This window comes from Capsicum annuum, chromosome 3 (genome assembly GCF_002878395.1).
Source record: "Capsicum annuum cultivar UCD-10X-F1 chromosome 3, UCD10Xv1.1, whole genome shotgun sequence".
NCBI lineage: Eukaryota > Viridiplantae > Streptophyta > Magnoliopsida > Solanales > Solanaceae > Capsicum > Capsicum annuum.
In genome coordinates, this window is record NC_061113.1 from 263,077,366 (window position 1) to 263,100,962 (window position 23,597).

The window sequence follows — 23,597 nt, forward strand, 5'->3', positions numbered from 1 at the left end:
GATTTAATTATATTATTTTGATGTTTTTATCATCGTATCGTTTTGTTGCAGTTTACATGTGGTAGATGAATGTCGATCGGCTATAAGAATTTTTTTTGTAAAAGTTAGGTTTAATTAAATAAATTCTTCAAATGATGTTGAATTTAATTATTGTATTCATCTTTATTATTTAAACAAATATCCTATTTAGTGTAATGTTTGAACTCAATAAAGTAAGGTACGCGCGCGAGGCGCGTACACCTAAACTAGTTATATATATATTTCTCTTTAATCTCTACAAATTAACAAACTTATTATTTCAATTATACAAACTCTTAATTTCTCCAAACAATATTTAGTTCAAATTTAAAGATTCTTGTAAATTAAAACACATCATGTAGGATTTTGTTTGCAACTAAGATTCCTTTTTTTTCATGTTAGTTACTACTATTTTTATTTTATGAGTGTTTTCTTATCGGTTAAATTGAAAATCGAACCGTTAAGAGCTTAAAATAGTTAAATCAAAAATCGATAAAAAAATATCTTATTGATTTGGTTATTGGTTTAACATATTTAAAAATCGGTAAACCGAATCGATAATATGTAAAATCGAACAGAACCGAACCGAACCGACCAATTTATGTCTTTTCCCCTATTTATTAGTACTATTTAAGGTACCATTCCTTTTGATAAACTTAAAAGGACTAAAACTAATAAATACATAGTTAAGGGGCTATTTTTAACATACGCTCGACCATAAGGGATCATTTTGTCATTTTCTCTTAAATAAACCTATCTTTTCATGAAATTATTACCTCCCAAATTTCCTTCTCACTTTTTTCCCATCCAAAGCAAACGAAGAGGATTCCTTTTCAAATTTATCTGAAAATCTGATTAGGAACTTATGCTATTGGTTTTCTGTTTTTTGATAATTGTGCTGTTCGGACAAGCTCTGTCACCTCTCACTTAGCGCAATCAATACGTATCAGGTAACGTGTATGTAATGATTTTTGTATGGAAGTTCTATCTTTGGGATCTGCATACATCTTGCTGCATTTTTCTTATCAAAGAGAAACTTCTAATTATTACTAATTGATAAATGTTGGGAAGTCAATAGAGATAGATAGATATATAGAAGATCAAAAAGAGCGACGAGGACGTAGTAGACTTGCTGATACGCGCGAGTTTAGAGAGTTAGTTTTAATTAATAGTTAGCACTTCAATTTTGAAGTCCCTTCTAAAGAACACTTCAATTTTGTAGTATGCTTTTCTCAAATGTGGTTGGCAAAACTGTTGATTGGTTCCTCATATTATTAATTGGCTTCGGTAGAGGATAAGATGCGGGAACTGAGGTTGCGATGGTCCGAGAGCATGTGATGAGGAGGGGCGCGGATGCTCCAGTCCGGAGGTGTGAGAGACTGGCTATGGATGGTATAAGGTTGGGTAGAGGTAGGCCGATAAAAAATATTGGAGGGAGGTGATTAGACATGATATAGAGCGGTTATAGCTTACGGAGGACATGACCCTTGATAGGAAGGTGTGGAAGACGCGGATCAGGGTAGAAGGCTAGTGGCTAGGAGTTCGTCCGTATTAGCAGGTAAGGTAAGAGTGCGTTTGTTTGTATCTACGCTCGTAGTTGCTTGTTCGTAGGGTTTCGGTATTGTCTTTAATTTCGAATAGAGAGTTTATAGTATTACCTTGTGGGTGCCTGGTTTTTATTATTATCTAGCTATGTGTTATCCCATTTTTGTTGTGCGTTTTTATGTTTTCTGTTTGTTTGTTGGTTATACTGTTATCAATCCTGAGTCGGGGGTCTATCGGAAACAGCCTCTCTACTTCATCTGAGGTAGTGGTATGGACTGCGTACACTTTACCCTCCCCAGACCCCACTTTGTGGGAATACACTGGGTATGTTGTTGTTGTTGTTGTTGTCAATTTGAGGTGGTTGTGCTGAATGATTCAAAATTATAAGGAGGAATCACTGCCAATTTCTCATTCACATTAATATTCCCTTTGGTGAGAGAGGGAGCTAACATATGCTTCTTTACCTTCTAGGGCTGGTGATTTGGTTGAAGCAAAAGTCGATTAGGACAGGAAAGTTCAGATATGGTGAGTTGCATTGGAATGGGAATTTTGTGTTGAACGCATAATAGATGCTAATACTTCTGTGTTGGTTTTTTCAGTCAGCTCTGTTCAATTTCCATTCCTTTTTGACGGTGGTGCTATTATGGATTTGTACATGCACTTATGTAAAGATGCATTTTCCGGCACTTCTTGAACAAAGAACTGGGTAAGTCTACCTGATTTGTAGCTAATACAATTTTCTTTGCTAGGTATTCAGTACTGGGTGCCTGTAGCTCAGGTGACAGGTGACAGGATATGCAATTAATGTCAATCTTACCTATGTTTAACATTGTTTTTCATATGCTGCTATATTCACCATTTTTTAACTTCTTTTATCTCTGGTTTATGCCATTGTTGGCATTCGATTGGATGCCATAGCCTGAACAGGCAACCCAGTGCTCTAACTGGGTGCACGGACAACGACAACCACCTTACCACTTTCCCTCCTCTGACTCGCCCCAATCTCCATCCTTAGATGGGTGGTGGGATGATACAAGGGAGGCTGGTAAAGGATGGAGAAAATATGCCATGAAGTGAGGAGGAAGTGAAAAGGGCACATACATGTCCACACAGAATTTTTCTATAAATTTCCCCTTCAATGTAGGGGATAACTGTTGTTATACTTAACATGCAAGAACATCTTAACTTCTTTATTTATGAACTTACATTCTAAAAGTTGGAAGGTTTGAACATGGTCAAGGTACTTGGGCTCAACATTGTTACTTTTGTTTCATGTGAGACTACCTCCTTTCCTGAAGTGTTCTGTTGTATATGCATTATGGTGAGAATCCAATTGTCTCGCTGATGTAGTCTGTTATACTTTTCATGAAATTGTGATTACACTTGTGTTGTTTGGCTCTAACATCTTTTTCTTTGGTAAGTTGCGTGGGAAGTGGACCCCTCTACCTCATACCTTATAAAGAAGTACTCAGTCCTATAATTTGGTGTTTCTTATTGAATAAAATGCTACTATATTCACGAGAATAATAGAAATGCACTTTTTATTGTATCTACTGTGTTTTGTTGGATTTTTATTGGCTACAACCTTGATCCTAAATGGAGGACTAATCAATAAGCTTATCAGCCTCAGTTTGTCAGTCAATGGCAGTACTTGTGGCTCTTGTTTTTGCATCCTAATTAGAAACTACTTATGGCAGGTTTCGAGGCTTCTTTTGGAAGGCTGCTAGAATAGGTAAAGTTATTTCCTTCCATGCTGGTAATGTTGGCACTTAGAAGCTGTCTACATAATTTACTATGAGATTCTCCCTTAATTCACTAAATTTTCTTATATAATCGAAATTTGATTAGTTTGGTTAAGTAACAGGGTGTTGATTTCTCTTTAGCCAAATAGCTATCTCATAGTCCCATTAAAAAATGAAAGCGAGCAGTGGGCCGTGGATTTAATGCTGAATTGCTGCTGATATGAGTACCTGCTTGAAACTTAAGCATTATACATCCGATCAATGGTTATTATTGCAATACTCAGCTAAGCATTATTTATTGTGTATGTGTGATTTCGACTAGGAACTTATATTTTAGGGTGATTGCTCTCCCTTGGCCGATTCATATCAGCACCTCTAAACAAAATCTTTAACATGCTCATCTACATGACGACATGTCATTTGTGTGCCTAATTGTCTCATGGCTATTCTTGTTTCCATTTTTGCTCCTACGTGATAACATCTCTGAATAGTCACCTATTTCAACAATCAAAAGGCATAAGCAAGTGCTGCTTATTAAGTTTTCTTGAACTTCCATCCCTTACCTGAACTTTTGACATTATATGTTAGCTAGAGTAAATTGAACTTATGAATCAAATAATATAGATATTACAAATAAATTTGCTGTGTATATGGGGAAATAAGCAGGAAAGAAGGTTGTTGAGAGCAAACATTAGAAAACAGGGAAATTATTTCTCAGTTGTTAGCATAGTGACTATAATCTTTTGCCAAGGTGTTGCTAACTGGTGTGCTTCAACGTGGCAGGTGAGCGGTTGAGTCCTTGGATGGCTGTGGGCTGCCTGACAATGGGTGTTTCCATAATCTTCTTCTAAGCGAACATTTACTTGAAACAAAAAATTTACCTTGACCTGGGAGCTAATTTTTCTGCTTCAACTTATTTTTGCATCAAAATGCTTCTTTGATCAAACTTGAACACTGAACCATTGTGACACTACTTTGATCTGGAACTAAGCTTTTTTAGGTAAGATGGTCTTGTTTATGAGGAGGATCATTGTTAACGACGCTGGCTTTTGTAACACACTCGATATCTTTATCTGCTAGTGAATCCAATAGATTTTGATGCTACATTCTGTTGATCATTATGTTCTGTATACCTTAATCTACATTATCCTGCTTGGATTTAGTTCATCCGGCACGTACATGTCATGGGCATTATGTCTTTTTGCATTCAATAGATGTGTATATTCTACTTGGATGTGAATATTTCACTCAAAAGTTTGGTTTATCCCATTGTCATTGCATTCATTTCCCCTCTACTGACCTACTGTAGCCTAACTGCCATCAAGTGCACATGATTTGTTCATTGTTTCATTGTTTCTAACTTTTCCTTTGTGTGTTCTTTTTTGTTTCTAATGCCCCTAATATGGCAAAAAGAGCTGGCCAAATTATCCATATTGGGTTGATATGCAACCTAAATTTACTCTGAGAAATAACACATTCTTTCAAAAGACTTTTTCTTAATTTGATAAGTTATATCTAGTCACAATAAATATAATAATAATAATTTTATTAGGTACTAAAAGTTATTTAAAAGAAAACAAATAAAGCAATTAAACTTTGTAAAAATTATAGGGGTTGATTCATGATCTACTTTTTAAGTCATTTCAGTCTAATTCATTTCAATCAAAGTAACTTTTGGACGAGTCAAATACCTCACCCATTTATTAATTTGGATTTAAACTTCCTTAGTTTTCTCATTGGATCATTCACATGTATGCCCCTATGTTTAGGTGATCCTTAATTTTTGTCCTTCGATATTTTAAATAACAAAAAAGTTATCAAAACCATCCATGACATCAAAAAAACAAAAAAAATCGCAAAATACAAGTCATGCCTTACAAAACATAATTTAATTTCTACGAATCTAGCTTATGTCGATTGAAGCATAAGTTCAGTTTCAAAATCTATATAACTTACAGTACGCGATCATAATATGCCATAAACTATAAAAAGTGACAATAATATGCCATCAAAGTAAAAAGTAATCAAAATAGGTTTGGTGCACAAAAAAAATGCACCATATCATATTTTTCTTAACGTTTTTGACTAACACCGTTTAAAGTGGATGGTGCACTTTTCTTGTGCATGTGGTGCACTTTTTTTGTGCACCATATGAAAAAAATATATGGTGCACTTTTTTTGTGCATCATTCATTTTTTTTTTTTTATATGGTGCACTTTTTTATGCATCATATGAAAAAAAAATATGGTGCACTTTTTCTGTGCACCATTTTTTTTTTGATATGGTGCACCAAAAAAGTGCACCATTGTTAAAAAAATACCACTCTTACTCTACCCTACCCTTCAATGTTGTTCCTCATCTTCTTTCCAAAAAAACCCTTCTCCGATGGTCTCCCTTCCCTCACCCTAATCCATTTCACTTGAAAAAAAAAAATAGTTAATCATCCTTCAACAACGTGGAGGACCTTTGAATTGAAAAATCAGTTGGTATACTAACTTCTATTTATTTTTTTTGGTGTTAAAAAATAGCATTTTGTGACAGTTTATTTTAACTATCTTAGTTTTGTAGATAAAGAAATTGCATTGGAAATCTCATGCTTATTTTTTTTTTTGGTATAATATTCAATGCTTATGTACCAAACATTGGGAAAAAAGTGAGATAATCATTTCAGTAAATCCTTTAATTTGTAAAAAAAAATAAGTAGATACAATTTAATGACTCTATGTATTTGATCAAGAGTTTTAGTTAGTTGATAGTTTGTCCTAATTAAGGCCAACATAATTGGGTCAAGTTATACAAACAGAACCAATCTAACATTAAATTTATGTTTAGGTAGCTACTATTGCATTTTTCTTTTAGAGGAATGGGACCTGCTGGGCTACTATTTTTTGTTTTGTCTATACGTATGGCTTATGTCCAAAACTTTTAACATATTGCACCCTACTAGCTATAACCAAATTTAAGATTTGAGTTGGTGTGGTTTAATGCTTCAGGTTTTGTTGATGGTCGGGGTTCATTTGTTTTCTTTGGATGTAACGCGCTAGGCAGAAAGAGTAAATCTAATAGTTTTGAAAATTTAAGTTGATGATAGTCGATGTATTATAGGTGAATTCATTCAAGTATTGAGGAGGTAACATATTAAACAAACATCACAGTTTAAAGAAACTTGTTTGCAAATGAAATGTATATTGAATGAAATGTATATTGAATTTTTGAGGGACAAAAACACCCTCTTTATGTTCTTGTTTACAGTCTTATAACAGAAACTATACCTTTCCTCCGAGAGTACAGTACTTCACATCATAGAGAAAAGATATATTAAAAAAAGATAATTTAAGTAGTATCTCTAATGTTTAATTCACGAAACTTGCACTACTTCGTGTTAGAAAATTGGTTTTGAAAAATATTCTGGAATGCAAGTTGTATTTTTAATTTGGTCAGTGTTTATTTTTTTAGTTCAAACTCATAAGGGATAAAGCATAAATCAAGATCTATTTGCTATATTATTAGCATAACAATGTTTTATGTAAAGTCTATGTAACAAGGTTAATATGTTAATATTGCATGCTTGGGTTTGATATTAGTCCTAATGAAATTTGGTGTACAAGTATATATTATGCAGTAGATCTTGCATCCTGGACCCTTTGATGGGTCATTACTTACTTTACAGGCGATTCACAGGTCGCAAAGATTGTGGAAAGGAAAGCTTGATTGTAATGAGACTGTCTTTCCAAAAATAATTGATGTAGCATGAGAGATTTTAAAAAAAAAATCCATCAGCGCATTATAAAGTATATTTCCATGGCGGGATTATGGGACGTTGTTAGGGTAGGTAAGATACGGCTCTTTCACAAGCTTGTCATGGCCATGATTGAGCGGTGGAGGTCAGAGACGCACACTTTTCACCTACCCTTTGGAGAGGTCACTTTGACCTTGCAAGACATCCAAATTTTATTTGGATTGCGTGTTGAGGGAAACGCTATGACATATCGAGATCTAATACACCATAGTTTAGATTGGGCTACGTTACTAGAAGATCTTACTAGCTTCACTCCTGCACCAGACGATTTTTCAGGGACTAGCCGTCTTTACATACGTGCATTAGTCTAGTATATTCAGCAATAGGCTGTTCAAGATTCAATTACAGATGATACTCCTGATGATAGAGTTCAGAGGATTACTCGATTATACATGTTAATTTTAGGAGCTATCCTATTCCTGAACACATCAGGGAATCGCTTAAGTCTGCAATTTTTGTACTTTCTTGTTGATCTCAACGAGACTGGGACCTACAGCTGGGGCAGCGCTGTTCTAGCTTATCTTTACCATTGTCTTTATCAGATATCTATTGAAGGGAAAAAACTTGGAGGATTCGTTCCTCTCCTCTAGGTATCTCATTTTATTATGTTAGCTTTAGTTCGATTAATCGTTACTTTGGTTAACACTAACTAATATGTAACATGTAGATATGGACTTGGGAGAGGGTCCTGCCTTTACGACCAATGCCAAGAGGTATTAATAGAGTTGAGCCGTTGATGCCCTATGGTAGAAAGTGGACACGAGGAGTTAAGTGTAATATAGAGACACACCACGCCTTAATCCCCACGAGAGATCAGCTTGATCATTTGACGTCGGAGCAGGTGTGTTTCTTTATGTTCTGACAAATTAAGTTACCTTTTTATGTATCGTGTTGTGTTGGTCATATTTTTAGTGTGAACTCTATTAGTTTTCTTAGCAACTAGTAGTATGAACTCTTGTTTGTATGTTTTCAAGCAATGTTGGGTTATGTTTGACAGGTATGTGCAACAAGTGATCGATCGTCTATAGAAAGTTTTTGAAAATTGAGCAAGCAATAAATTCTGAAGACTTCTTTTCCCGACTTAACAACAAAAAACTCCCTCCCTTCTTTAAAATGATAGAGTTTAACCGCTTGTTGTAGATCTTTTTTTTATTTGAACAACATTTGACTAGCAAGGAAAAAATTATCATTTAAAAAATCAGTCCGTTCACGCCATACACCTGTAGGGACAAAAGCATTTTCATGCATATCCATTAACACATCGGGTCCTTCCTCAAAATGATCAAGAAATAGAATTTCATTGGAATAAAAACGAGGTTTATTATTTGATTGTGATATTGGTGGGGTTCTTTGAATCGATGTCCGTGGAATTGATTCCTGTTGAGGATAAGGTCTCATGGACATGAATCTTTGTTCGGAATTGAACCTCACAGCATCATCAGTCGATGATGAGTCATAGGGGCATTCACCTTCATCGACATTATTAGGCGCACTGTCATCACTCTGTGACAATTCACCATAATTTGCTTGATCACCATTTTCAATATCTCCTGGAACAAAATGTTGATCTTGCATGACATTATCCCTGTATTTTATATAGTTAAATATTTTCAATACATGTCAAAAAAATATAAATTAATATAAGCTTGATTATATTTTTCATACCGATAATAGTCGATAGCATCGGAATTCAATGACAGAGGAATATTTGAAGATGTTCCAGCATTGCCCATCAATTCAAGCTGTGATGATTGCCATAATTATAATCTCGTCCAAAAAATTCATCATTATTCATCTCACGCAGAGTTAAGCTCCTAAAAAAATATAACAAACATATGACATAACAAACATTTAACAAAGCAGTGAGAATAAAAATTATTAATAATAACATGAATTCATGGACGTTACCTGTCACTTTCATTCAAAGTTTCATTCAGATCGAATATTGAAGATTGTGATGGCATGTTACCCGATATGATGTATTGAGAAGCATTCATATCAAAAAAATTACTATAATGAGTTAAACGGGTATCACCAACACTAGTTGGATTCTCAAGTTGTGTATAGACATTCGTCTGTGCAGCAGAGTGAGCACGACGAGTCGTCCGCTCCTTCTTAACATAAATTTGAAGAATGTTTAACTTTAGTTGATTGGCATAATCACAAGGAGCCCTTAAAAATTCAGTCAATGACTCATCGTCACTGATAATCCATTCCCCATAATTTATCAATCCTTGTGATGTCAAGGAATTTGGGTATTGTCCGATTATAAATAGATCATAATCACCACGTTTAACTTTCATCCTTTTAAAAATTGAATCAACAAATTCTTCATAACCGATTGAAATTGGATACTTGACATTGCACTTAGGAGAAATACTATAATATATTGTATTACCCTAGTGGACAACTTCACCATACTATAATATATTGTATTACCCTGGTGGACAATTTCACCATCCCAAAAAAGTACAATTTTAACACGTTCACTCATTCTCTAAGATTCAAATGAATAAAAATTTAGTTGAATAATAAAAATTTGAAGATGTTCAAGTGATGAAAATGAATTATGCTCTATAAATGTTCTCTTTATATAGAATTTTTTTATATCCGTTGAAGAAACTAAATGTCATATCCCTTTTTCGCTCGGAGGATTTGAGTCGAAGGGTTTTTCCAATTAAAGTGACAGTTTTGAATAGAGATTATTTTTTATCATTTTTAGAGTCACCACTTGGAATTGAGTTATGGTGTTCCAAGTCACCTTATTGAATCCCTAATCAAAAGAAAATGACTCTTTGTTGGTCTGCGAAAACAGAAGACTGGGTAAGGAATTCTGTTGACTGAGAGGAAGGTATGAGGCACTCCTCGAATTCCATGGTTCTAGCACGATTGCTTTATTGACTTATCTTGTCTTAAATTAATAAATTGTGTTAAGGCCTAATTTCGCTCATTTTTATTATTCCGAAAACTTATCTATTATTTTATACTAATTAAATAAATTTATAATTAATTTTTTTTTAGAAAAATATTTATCAAAGTGCATTATTGCATCTTTGAATTTTAAAATATTTCGAAAAGATGCGTACATCGCATTCTTAATTGAGACGAATATTTTAAACGTGCCTAAAATTTTATCTAACATTAAAACTTTGATTTGTTATTTATAAATTCATAACAATCTTAACAAGAATCTTTAAGCAAATTTATTTAAAGCGGTTAAATAAAAAAATATTAAACTTTGTTAATGACAATGAATAATAATAATAATAAAAAATTCCATTCAAATTTGTCAATTAATTTAGATTATTAAACTTTATTATTAATAATGAGACAAAATAAATAAAATAAAATAATATAATGTAAATGCACAACTAACCATATTATAATCTTATTATATTGATTTTAAAAATAATTCAATAGATCTACCATTTTTTATTAATATAACTTAAATTATTAATTATTAAAAATAAAAACAAGTCGACTTTTCCAAGATTCATTATGACACAAATAAAAGGCAGGCTGGGGAGAAAAATAATGAAACCGTATCTGATCTCCGGCGAACCTTCACCGGAGTCAACTTCCGATTTTAATTTTTTGATGATTTAATGGCTGATCTGGATCGGAAAAGTGGGATACGAGAGTGGGGTTGCGTTAATCAACGAAGGGTCACCGGCAATGGAGTTATCGCCAATGGGATGTTTCCGGCCAGATCTGGCCTTCCCATGGTGCGGCAGGGGTCGGGAGAAGGGGAGAAAGGGGTCGGAACAGTGCGGGGAAAGGTGTTTTCCGGCGACGGAGGGAGAGAAAGGGATAACGGGAAAGGGAATTTGGGGATGGTGCGTGACGAAAACTAGTAGAAGCGCGTTTAACGGTGATTAAATCCGGCGAGATGCGGCTGTTTAGTCACGGGAGGCGATGGAAAAAGAATGGTGGTTGGGTCGGTTTTCAATTAGTTTCCAGCGGATTTTTCGCCAGAAAATTCAAACTATGAATTTCCTTCTTCTCATTCAACTTCGATCCCTCTTCTTTCACTCTCGTTATCCTTTCTAGATTTCTGTCATTTCACTGATTTTTGTTTTTACATTTTTGCTATCTCTGTATGCATAGTGATGATTGTGCGTACATGATGTAGTATGCTTGTATGTGCTGAGTGAAGAAGAAAGACATATGAATTATGATTTTTGATTTGTGGGTTTATGTGTACAGTACAAATAATAAATATACAGTAGTTTAACGTATCACAAGTATATCAAAATTTTACGTAACTAGGCAATTATACATATTAAAGAAAACAATGAAACCACTTACACATTTTTCAATCATTTTTTTTTTGTTTTTTACAAGAACATCCATAAAACGAATATTACATAATTAAATCAGAAATAAGAACCTGAATTAAAAAAAAAAAAATAGCAATACGAGCGTCGTAACTGGAAACTCTAATAAAATTTCAGCTTCAACTTCTTTCTTTTCTCTCTTTGTCTGATGATCTTTTTTTTTCAGTAGTTTTCTTAGATTTTTTTTTTGTTGCAGTATCTGATCTCTAATGTGAAAGTACGTTCTCCTTTTCACCTGGGGTGGGAGAGTTCTATAAATACAGGACTTTTTTGGGGAACAAAAAGAGGGAACAGTTATTTACAAGATAAGATAAAGGGGAGATTTAAAATTCAAATAATAATAATAATAATTATTATTATTATTATTATTATTATTTTTTATATATATATATATATTTAATAAAATAAAATAAAAAATAATAATAGATAGAGATAATAATAAATAATAATAATAAATATAATAATTAATTAATTTTATATTTAACAAAACAAAATAAGAATTTATAAAAGAAAAAACAAATATAATAAAATAATATTAAAACTATTAATTTATTTATTAAAATTTATAAAAAAAACATATATTTTTAATTTTTATATTATTTAAAGTTAGAATAAAGGTAAAAATAAAAATCAAAATAATATGTGACAAAATATAAAAATATAATATATTTAATATGGATAAACAAGTTAAAATTTAGGGAGGATAAAAAATCACGTGTCTACACTAAACATTTGATATAGTGCACAAAAAATATGCACCATATTGAAATGTCTTATTAATGTGAATGACCTTTACATGTTATAGTAAGATGTGTCAGAATATATAGATAGTTCACAAATATTGTGCATTATTTGTTATATAAAAATATCAAACAATACACAAATTTCGTGTACTGTGTAAAATAAATTATAAACAAAGTTCAAATTTAATATATACAATAAAAGAAAGTGTCAATTTAGTATGTGCAAAATAAAAAATTTATGATATTGTATGAAAAATGTAGATACTGCGTCAAAATGCTAGATAGCGCACTATTCGAATGCACTAAATGAAAAATAATAGATAATACACTAAAATAGTGCAATATATGACAAAATTGAAAAAATAAATTCAAATTTTAGAACAATACATGACCAAATAAAATAATGCACTATATGAAATAAATTAAATAAGTACTAAATAAAAAAAGTACAATAAATAGTGTTATATAAAATAAAGAAAGAAAATAGAAAAAGTACACTCAAATCACTATATATTAAAAAAAAAGTCAATTTAAATAATGTAATATATGAAATAAATAACATAGAATCAATAATGTACAAAATAAGTGCACTATATCAACAATAATTAATAGTGCACTATTTTTTTTTTTGCAATATATGAGAAAAAAATAGATAGTACATTAATTATGTTCATATATGAAAAAAAGATATATGGTGCAATAATTTTATGCATAATGTGAAAAATAAATAAATGGTGAATAAAAATAGTGCACTATATATTTTTTTCATATAGTGCATATAACTGAAAAAAATAAATGATGCACAAAAAATGTGTGTTGTATAAAAATAAATGAATGATGCATTTTTATCAGAATAAATGATGCATTTTTTTTGTACATCATATATTTTTTTTCATATAGTGCAAAAAAAGTGCACCACAGTAAAAAAAAAAAAAATGAATGGTCCTGACTCTAGTTTATGTCGATTGCGTAAGTTGACTTTCAAAATTCATATTAACTTAATCCTTACATTATTTTTGCCCTGACTCTAAACTTATTCCTCCTTTTTGGGGAGGGTCCACCACGAATTGGTTGTGATCTATGATTGATGTACAGAAAATTGAACAAATTTCATATGATCATTTTTTGAATACAATGCAACCCAATTCAATATTGACACTCATAGACCCTAGATAGTAGATACACCACAAAATAGGAACTTTGAATGCAAAAGAAGGGTGATTCAACTAATTCGTTTGGAAAGTAGGTGAACTTCCATTTCCCACAACTAACCCCTATAGTTATATAAAAAATAATACTCCCTTTGTTTCATAATAAATGAATTATTGGATTTTGGCACACAGATTAAAAAAAAAATTAAAGATATAAATTTAACACAACTTTCTATTTTTAACCCCCCCCCCCCCCCCAAAAAAAAATTGACCTTGTAATACCTTTTCAAAAGTTAATTGGTTGTCAAATCATAAGGATAAATTTGAAAAAAAAATTCAATAATTCACTTATTTTTGAAAAATGGAGGGAGTAATTAATTTTCTCCAAATATTTGTTTCTCTTTCAACAAAATCTATTTATTGCACTTAAAATATAAAGTGTGATCGAGATCTCATGATGAAAAGTTATTAGGATCTTATTAATTCCATGAACGTATCATCTACACATCCTCAAATTTCAAGTTAGGTGGGATGGTTTACAAACACAAACACGGTATTAAGTTAATATACTGCTAGACTAATAACCTGATTATTCGGCAGCCAATTTTCTGTTATTCCGCACTAAAGAAATCTCATCTATCTCATCATATATTACTTCATCTATTCTAATTTATGTACCATATTATTCTTTTTAATTCATTACAAAAAGAATGTCACGTTCTCATAATAATTTGTACTATTATTTTTCTTTTACACTTAGTAAAATTATTTATAGCATGCAAATGATAAAAATGTTTTAGATCATACATATCAAACATTTTTCTTCTTGGTATCAAGTCAAATAATGTGACATAAACCGAAACAGATGGAGTATTATCTAATGTCACATGAGCTAAAATACAAGTATTTACTTTAAGTACACCAGCCAACTGCATCCATGGTGGTCCCATTTGATTTTGCTTATTCAGACAAGTCTTAATTTCTCTTAACTTCCTCATATGTCTCTATTTACTTTCATCCTCTAAATCAGCCATGAATTGAATTAGAAGAACATGAGTATGTGTTAATTTTTATTCTCTGCTACAGTGGAAGAAAGGAAGTGATGGAGGGGAAAATTGAGCCAGTAGCCAAGGAGCTACACGATAACAATACTAATAATAGTAATGGGCTTCACTGTGAAACAAAATTGAAGCAGCAGGAAGGAAAATCAGCAACACAAGAGATCCAATTACTACATTGCGATGACACAATCAGTGAACAAGACAAAAAGAAGATTTCTAACTTGAGAGCTGTTGTTGAAAAGCAAGATCCTTCTTCCAAGGTAATTTTATTTTACTTTATTAGCTTCCTTCCTACTGTTTAATAATTAAATATTATTAATCTTCTGATATTAAAATGATCAAGTCCTAGAGTGGTTTTATTATTATTTTAAATTAGTTTGACTAATTTCATGAGATATCTAGGCCTCTCATGCTTTTTGCCTTTGCCCCTATGCAAATTCATGGACCACTAAATCACACTTTTCGACGCCGGGAGGCAAGGGTGTTTTACTTGTTAATTGTACCCCTTTTGGTTAAAGGAATGGGTTGTTGACTTTTCAGGTTTTGAAAAATACTCACCTTGAGATTATTTTTGTAGTTGAATTAGACCAAATATTCGTTCTTTAAAATCATGATATCAGAGGAAGACTCATTAGTGATCTTGTTATGTTGAGCTCCAACGTTATATTATCTACACAACAGATGTCCAGTCTTGGACGTGTCGGACAAATTAAGTGTCCCACATTCGTTAAGGTTCATTTATGTTATTATACATGAAATGTTTGTAGGAAGTGGATGATTTTGCGATAAGGCGGTTTCTAAGAGCAAGGGATCTGGATGTGGACAAAGCTTCAGCAATGCTGTTGAAATACCTGAAATGGAGGAGAAGTTTTGTACCAAATGGATTCATTTCACCTAGTGAGATACCAAACGAGATAGAACACAACAAAATGTTCTTGCAAGGTGTGGACAAATTAGGACGCCCTATTGCTGTCGTTTTTGGTGGCAGACATATGCAGAACAAACTAGGAGGCCTTGACGAGTTCAAACGTATGACCTTTTAATTTATACTATTTGCTTAAGATATTCTACTTGGCCTGCTGTTTATTGGTCACTGAAATGACTTTTGATTAACCGTGGTGTTAGAACTAGCTTGCACACACCTCAACTAATTCCCTTCTGTTGGGAATTGAACTTGAGACATCGTGTTCACAACTCACTTCGTTGACCACTAAGCCGCATTTTTTGATTGCACGCACTAGTTTCTTATAGCCAAATCTTTATTTTGATTTGCAGGATTTGTGGTTTTGGCGTTAGACAAACTGTGTTCAAGGTAATTGGCAAGTGCTTGGCTTTTTAAAGAAATATCCCAAGACTGTTGATACATGTGTTTTTTTAATTATGTAATTTTGTTGATGAATCAGGACGTCACCAGGAAGGGAAAAGTTTGTGGTAATCGGGGATCTCAAAGGTTTTGGCTATTCCAATAGCGATGCTCGTGCATACATTGGGGCTCTATCCATTTTACAGGTCTACTTACCTAATTTCATTCACCTTCTATGCGTTGATATTGTAAAAGATTCTCCATAACATCAGACCACCTAAAAAATAATCGTAAGTAAACCATCCGTGGTAAGAAGAATTAGTAACCTGGAAACCAAGATAGTTTATCTGGTAAACGAGTTAAAATACAGGCAGTGGGTGGCTGTATATATATACAAGTGAAATCCTTTTTCGTTTTTTGCCATCATACTCACCATGGTATAGTCCATTAATTGCAGGATTGCTATCCTGAAAGACTTGGAAGACTGATTGTGGTTCATGTCCCTTACCTGTTCTGGACATTGTGGAAGATTCTGTATCCTTTTATTGATAACAACACCAAGAAGAAGGTGAGGCTCTAAAATGAATGATGAATCCGTACAATGCTACAATTTTGTCAAGCTGTAGTTGTAGAATTGTAGTCAAGGATAGCCTTGTTAAGTAGTTGTTTGAATCTTGTATGATCATCTTCGCCAAATTAGTTTACATTTTTCTTCTCAGATCTCCTTTGTGGAAAACAAACGACTCACGGAAACTCTACTTCAAGATATTGATGAAAGCCAGCTACCAGAGATTTATGGAGGCAAAATGCCATTAGTTCCCATTCATGAAGCCTAAGCTAGTAGTTACACGTCTTTACTATCCAGAGCTCCTTTTTGAGGAGTTTCAGGTAATGCTCTTGATAAGAAGACAAAGTTTGTACTACGATTATACATTTGTAAGCATCTAGCTTTTACATAAAAGAGGATTAAAATATTCTCCCCTAATTCCTTCTTCAGCTTCCATCTGATTTTTCTAAGTAGACTGATAGTCCTCAGTCTAGATTCTTCAGAAAACGAATATAAGGTTATATAAAATAGTACTTTTTAAATCCCCTTTGCATTTGCGAAAGGGTTAAATGCCACTGCAGGTCTTCTGCATCTTCTACAAAAGCAAGATTAATCGCCATTGAACTGGTTTTCCACCTACTTTTTGAGTGAGAGAGCGAACTGCAAAGGGCATATTTGTTGCCGATTTAGAGTTTTGATGGGATATGTTGTTGACGTTATACGTCTAAGTGCACACATGATTTCGCTCAGGCTTATAGCTCATGACACTGTCATACATATTTTGTCAGAGTAGTTGAAAACTACAATGGTCTTCAAAGACACAAATCATTTTCAGCATGCGCGAAATTGCTGCAGCAACTAGAGAAAATCAGCAGAAAGAAAAACACTAGTACCTCGCTGAAATCTTCTCTATCATTCCTGTGTTTTGCTAGCAACATCTCTAAAATTTCATGCTCAACCTCATAGTCTTGTTATCTACTAGTGTACACACTTCTCTAAGGGGCAATCGTTTTAGCCGTCTTGGACCTGACTCATTCTAACAAACTCAATTGACTAAGTTAATCAGAGAAACTGTTTTGCAGTTTTTACTGTTTAGCAATAGTTGCATCTGTTATCTGCTCTATCTGGCACAGCATGTAAGAGTCGAACATTCCTAAGTTGAACAAGTCCTTCTGTCCACAGGGATGTCCGATACCAGATATCCCTAGCCACTAATCTGACCCTCATGCAGTTTACTTCTAACATACACAAGGATCAGGCTGTCCAACACCAGGTCATTGGTTCATTATAAGAATACAAATAAGTGCTGATAGAATGTTAGAAACAGGCAACTTAGGAGTCAATGAAGTATAAAAATCTCTACTTAAATACTATCAATTACACATTCAATATAAACTCCTCCTGATCTCCTCCCAAGAACCACCACCAGCTATCCTCATAACTGCAGGCACCACCAGTAAAATTTTGAAAGTGAATTCCAACCCAAACAAGTACTATAAACTTTGTCTTACTTTCATCTGCAAACTACAAAGTTCAGATATATCCTTAACATCCTATGACTTGGGAAAAACTTCTCCTATGAGATATCCTTCAACAAAGAACAGCTAAACTATGAGTTTATTTTGTTCAAACATCCAGGAATATATACAAGATCCACATGAGCAAGCATGCTTGGTAGCTTCCAAATGTCTTCTCCCATCACTTCCATCTGCTATTTTCTATGAAGTAGCCACTCGTTCTTGAATCATATAAACAACATTGTTGTTAGCGTTGGATAAAATGAATTTTTCTGTCTTAATAAGAACACGTTCAGGAGCCTTCGATAGGCATGGCTAGATTAGGGATCCATGGGCATGAAATAGTTTCCCTAGGTTATCCAAAGGCATAATACATAAATGACACACACTAAATTTTACACTAAATTATAACTTTGACCTTAAACTTTAACAGTGCATAAATATTACCTTTAACTATTCAAAACTGCATGAATATGACCTCCGATCCAACGTGGCAAAAAGTGTGCAAAACTGGGCGCGTCGGGCTAAAATTTTGAGCATTCCAATAGTAAAAAAAAAGGGTAAAATGACTATTATGCCCTTACTAATTCCTTTTTATATATTTAAATGACTTTTCACTATTATTTTTTCATTATTTTCAACTCAAAAATGAAATTATACTAATAATAAATAAATAAAATTTATAGTTTTAATAAAATGTTATTAAATTAATGTTATTAAAATATTATTAAATTAACGTTGGTTTACGTTATTAAATTAACGTTATTAAAATATTATTAAATTAACGTTATTAAACTAACATTATTAAAACGTTAGTAAATTAACATTATTAAGGTAACGTTATTAAAACCTTATTAATGAAACGGTATTAAATTAACGTTATTAAACTAATGTTATTAAAGTATTATTTAATTAACGTTATTAAAATGTTATTAAACTAATATTATTAAATGAACGTTATTAAAACGTTATTAAATTAATGTTATTAAAACGTTATTAAATTAACGTTATTAAGATGAAGATTTTATATAATAATAATAATAATAATAATAAGCAACAAAGCGACGTCGTTTTGACTTATAGAAGCAAAACGACATCATTTTAATTGAAAACGCGTTCCCATGCCATGTCAGCCATTTTAATGATGTGGCACTGTGTGATTGAATTATCTTTTCACGCAGGCGCAAGTGAAACTCACGCATGGGGGTTGCAAAATCGGAGGTCATATTTGTTCAGGTTTTGAATAGTTAAAGGTCTTATTTGTGCACTATCAAAGTTTAAGGTCAAAGTTATAATTTGGTGTCAAGTTTAAAGTCATATTTATGTATTATTTCTTATCCAAAGCCAAAATAGAATCAGGACAAAGTACAAAAAAACCAACCTTCTACTATTTTTCACATAGGGTGACTCACAGGTTCAAAAACTCGATAAATAATAAACTAACTGTTATGATTTAGACAGAATGAGAAAACCACAAGTAAAAGAAAACAAGAACAACACACAGATTTACGTGAAAACCTGTGCATGAAAAACCACAAGCAGAGGCAGAGGAGGTTTCACTATAATGGAGAGAGAGTACAATGTGGAGAAGACTGAATTTTCTGAATAATAAAAATAACCTACTAAATCGTACTTATATAATACGTGCATACAAATAGGTCCTAGGCCTGATCCCTACTCTACCACCACAGATCCCGTTGAAAATCACAAACACGGATCGCACCGCAAAACTTTCAAGGCTGAACTAACAAAATTTGGGTCACAACTCTAGCAATCTCCACTTTGTCACGAATTTTAATTCAGAACTCAAATTCATTTCAAGACAAACTTTCTACCTATTCCACAAAAGCCCCTAAGGGCACATCTTAACAGCTAACACCAACCAAGTCCAAGCAATGCTCAAACTTGGCACTTGGTAGTGTCTTGGTCATCATATCAGTAAAGCTATCATGGGTACTAATCTTGCTTACTACAATATCACCACGAGCAATAATTTCATGCACAAAATAATACCGAACATCGATGTGCTTTATCCTCTCGTGAAATGTCTAATTTTTCGTAAGGAAGATAGCACTCTGACTGTTGCAAAAGACCGTAGTAATCTGTAAGTCTTTGCTAAGTTCACCGAATAGACCCTTCAACCAAATAGCTTCCTTGAAAGCCTCCTTAATAGTCATGTACTCTGCCTCAGTAGTTGACAAAACAACTGTAATCTGTAAGGTAGCTTTCCAAGTGATAGCACAACCACCAATGGTGAAAACATAGCTTGTAAAGGATCTCCTTTTATCATGGTTTCCTGGAAAATCAGAATCAACATACTTGATTACTCCATATCTGTTTCGCCCAAACTGCAAACAAACATCAGCAGATCCATGCAAGTATCTGAAAATCCACTGAACTGCTTTCCAATGTCCTTTTCTAGGATTTGTCATGTATGTGCTAACTGCACTGACGACGTATGATAAATCTGATCGGGAACACACCATCGTATACATAAGAGACCCGATGGCACTAGATTATGGAAATCGAGACATATAGTCATGCTCATCATCTGTCTTTGGAGATAAAGTGACGAGAGTTTGAAGTGAACTGCCAATAGAGTACTGAAACTGTGATTGGCATTTTGCACATTGAACCTGTAAAGCACTTTTTCAATATACTTTTTCTGACTCAAGTATAACTTACACTTCTCTCTATCCCTCATAATTTCCATGCCAAGAATCTTTTTTGCTGCTCCTAAATCCTTCATCTCAAACTCCTTGCTCATATCCTTTGCTGCAATCAACATACAAAAGAAGATACACGAACGAACCATCACTTACCTCCTTGAAGTAGACACAACTATCATAAGTATCCCTCCGAAACATATGAGAGGTCATAAAAGAGTCAAACCTTTTATACCATTGTTTGGGCAACTTTTTTAAGCCATAAAGAGATTTTTTCAGCAAACATACATAGTCCTCCTTTCTTGAAACTACAAAGACCTCTGGATGCTGCATATAAATGTCCTCCTCAAGTTCTCCATGTAAGAATGCAGTTTTGACATCCAGCTGCTCAAGCTCAAGATATGCATGACCACAATACTAAGCAAGGCTCGAATCGAGCTATGCTTAACAACTGGAGAAAACACATCTGTGAAGTCAATACCTGGAACCTGACTGCAGCCTTTAACAACTAGTCTTGCTTTGTATATAGCATCTTCAACTCTTGATGTTTCTTCTTTCTTTTTAAATACCCACTTGCAATGAACAACTTTCTTATCTTTTGGCAATCTCATCAAATCTCATGTGCCATTCTTATGAAGTGATTCAATCTCCTCCTGCATAGCAATCATCCATTAGCCGCAATCATCACAGCTAACTGTCTCTGAGTAAGAAGAAGGTTCTTCACCGGAATCAATATCTTCTGCTAAATTCAATACATAAGCAACTAAATGGGCTTTGGCATATTCTAAGGAGGTCTTATATCTCTTCTAGATCTATCTTTAGCAATAGAATACTGTGGCATCACTGGTGGTGAAGAAAAAATAGTACTACTTCGTATCTCCGGGCTAAATTGAGAAGTAGGCACTGGTGTAGACTCTGCTCCAATCTGCAACTCAACGTAGGTGCTTGACTTTTGCTGATTCATGTCACTAAGCTCATAGGGAGAAGCACTAGATTCAGAGGGAGCTCAAAGCATAGCATTTTCATCAAACACAACATCTCTGCTAATTATAACCTTTCTGTTTTCTGGGCACCAAAGCTTATAACCTTTAACACCATGCTTATAACCCATCAATAAGCATTTGACAGATCTAGGTTCTAACTTTTCATTATCAACATGAGCATAAGCAGGACATTTAAATATCCTCAAATCAGAATAACTGGCAGAAGTACCAGACCATACCTTTTGTGGAATATCAATCGCGACTGAGGGAGAGCGGTTAATAAAAAGATAAGTTGTGAAAGCAGCTTCGGCCCAAAAAGACTTAGGTAAACCAACATTAGGGAGCATACAACCCACCTTCTCCATTATAGTCATATTCATTCATCTGGCCACACTATTCTGCTGCGGAGTATGACGAACTGTCAAGTGCCTTACAATTTCTTCTGACTTGCACAGATCATTAAATTCATTAGAATAGAACTCTAAACCATTATCAATTCGAAGGCGTTTTACCTGCTTCCCTGTTTGCTTTTTAATCATAATCTTCCACTCCTTGAAAGTAGGCAACACATCATTCTTTTGCTTCAGGAAGAATACCCAATTTTTTTTGGAATAGTCATCAATAATAGTCAACAGGTAATTCACACCTCTTCTAGAAGGTACTCTAGAAGGACACCGAAGATTAAAATGAATGTAATCAAGTGTGCCTTTAGTTGAGTGGATTCCTTTAGTGAATCTGACTCTCTTCTGCTTCCCAAAAATGCAGTGGTCATAGAACTCCAATTTGGTAATACTCTGGCCATCAAGAAGTCCTCTCCTGCTTAGTTTATCCATCCCGTTGTCACTCATATGCCCCAGACGTATATGCTAAAATTTAGCAACGTCATTTTTTTATAGAGAGAAGATAGAGACAGCTGCATCACCTGTAATCATAGAGCTTTGCAAGACATACAAATTTGTAGACTTTCTCTATCCCTTCATCACAACAATAGCACCTTTAGTAACCTTCAGGACTTCACTTTCACCAGTGTACCTATATCCGTTCAAATCAAGGGTACTCAAGGAAATAAGATTTCCCTTCAGGTCTAGGACATACTGCACATCACCAAGTGTCCTCACAACCCCATCAAACATCTTAATTCTGATTGTTCCGTTACCAGCGATCTTACAAGGTGTGTTATTTCCCATCAACACTGCACCTTTAGAGATTGTTTCATATGTTATAAACCAATCCCGATTGCGACACATATGAAACATGCAAGCTGAATCAAGAATCCAACATCACAGGGTTTGGAGTTACCATAAAAAACTATTAAGAGTTCTCCATCACTACCGCCATCTTCAACAAAACTGGCTTCACCGAACTTCTCTGGTTGGTTTCCCTTCGGTTTTGGAGCTTCTCTTTTCTATCTATTATGTAACTTCCAACACTCAGATTTGATATGGCCCTTCTTCTTACAATAATTACAAGTTTTGTTTCTGTTTTTGAATTTTGACCAATTCCTGTCATCACCCCCAGAATTCTTCTCATGAGTCCTTTCTCGAACAATGAGACCATCTCCTTGAGTTTTTGACCCATTCACAAGATGTTTCATCTTTTCCTTAGAGAACAACGCATTATAGGCTTTATCTATCGTCAGGGTATCACGACTATATAAAATCGCATCCCTAAAGGTCATGTATGATACAGGCAACAAACAAAACAAAATCAACCTTAGGTCTTCCTCATCGTACTTTACCTCCAGAGTCTCTAAATCAGAGATGATTTTCTTAAATACAGACAGGTAATCCTCCAAGGACGCACCCTCAGACATGCTGATAGCTAAAAACAAAGCAAAAACTGAAATTGAACACTAAAGAAGCAAAAATCAGCAACTAGAGAAAGGGAGATAAAGTAGAAGAACATAAATATAAGATTAAAAAAAGAATAGTTAATGAGACATTTACCAACATCCATGAGAATCACTAAAGTGTATATTAAACACTTAAACACAATTCACTAATGTTGATTACACCTCACTCTTAGGTGGACACAAAGGAATTCACCTTCTCAAGCACCTACCTTTCTTGTCAATTTGTCAACACAAGTGAAATCCATCAGTTGTGCTAACCCTAATTTTGGTTCTCTCTCTTAAGGAGAAGAAGAAGACTACAATTTAGAAAGTCACTCAATTCAAATGTCAAAA

General features: G+C 33.7%; 2 protein-coding genes across 2 annotated transcripts; both read left to right on the forward strand.

Moving 5' to 3' along the window:
- The first annotated feature begins 786 nt into the window (after nt 1-786).
- LOC107862106 (protein kish) lies at nt 787-4,409 on the forward strand. Its single transcript, XM_016707559.2, has 5 exons — nt 787-968; nt 2,035-2,088; nt 2,163-2,269; nt 3,261-3,295; nt 4,089-4,409. The coding sequence occupies exons 2-5, from the start codon at nt 2,086-2,088 to the stop codon at nt 4,154-4,156; spliced, it is 213 nt and encodes a 70-aa protein (XP_016563045.2). The 5' UTR covers nt 787-968; nt 2,035-2,085; the 3' UTR covers nt 4,157-4,409.
- A 9,526-nt stretch (nt 4,410-13,935) lies between these two features.
- LOC107862109 (phosphatidylinositol transfer protein 3) lies at nt 13,936-16,684 on the forward strand. The gene is made up of 6 exons (XM_016707564.2): nt 13,936-14,656; nt 15,164-15,425; nt 15,672-15,708; nt 15,800-15,905; nt 16,157-16,267; nt 16,419-16,684. The coding sequence occupies exons 1-6, from the start codon at nt 14,438-14,440 to the stop codon at nt 16,533-16,535; spliced, it is 852 nt and encodes a 283-aa protein (XP_016563050.2). The 5' UTR covers nt 13,936-14,437; the 3' UTR covers nt 16,536-16,684.
- Nucleotides 16,685-23,597: the final 6,913 nt, after the last annotated feature.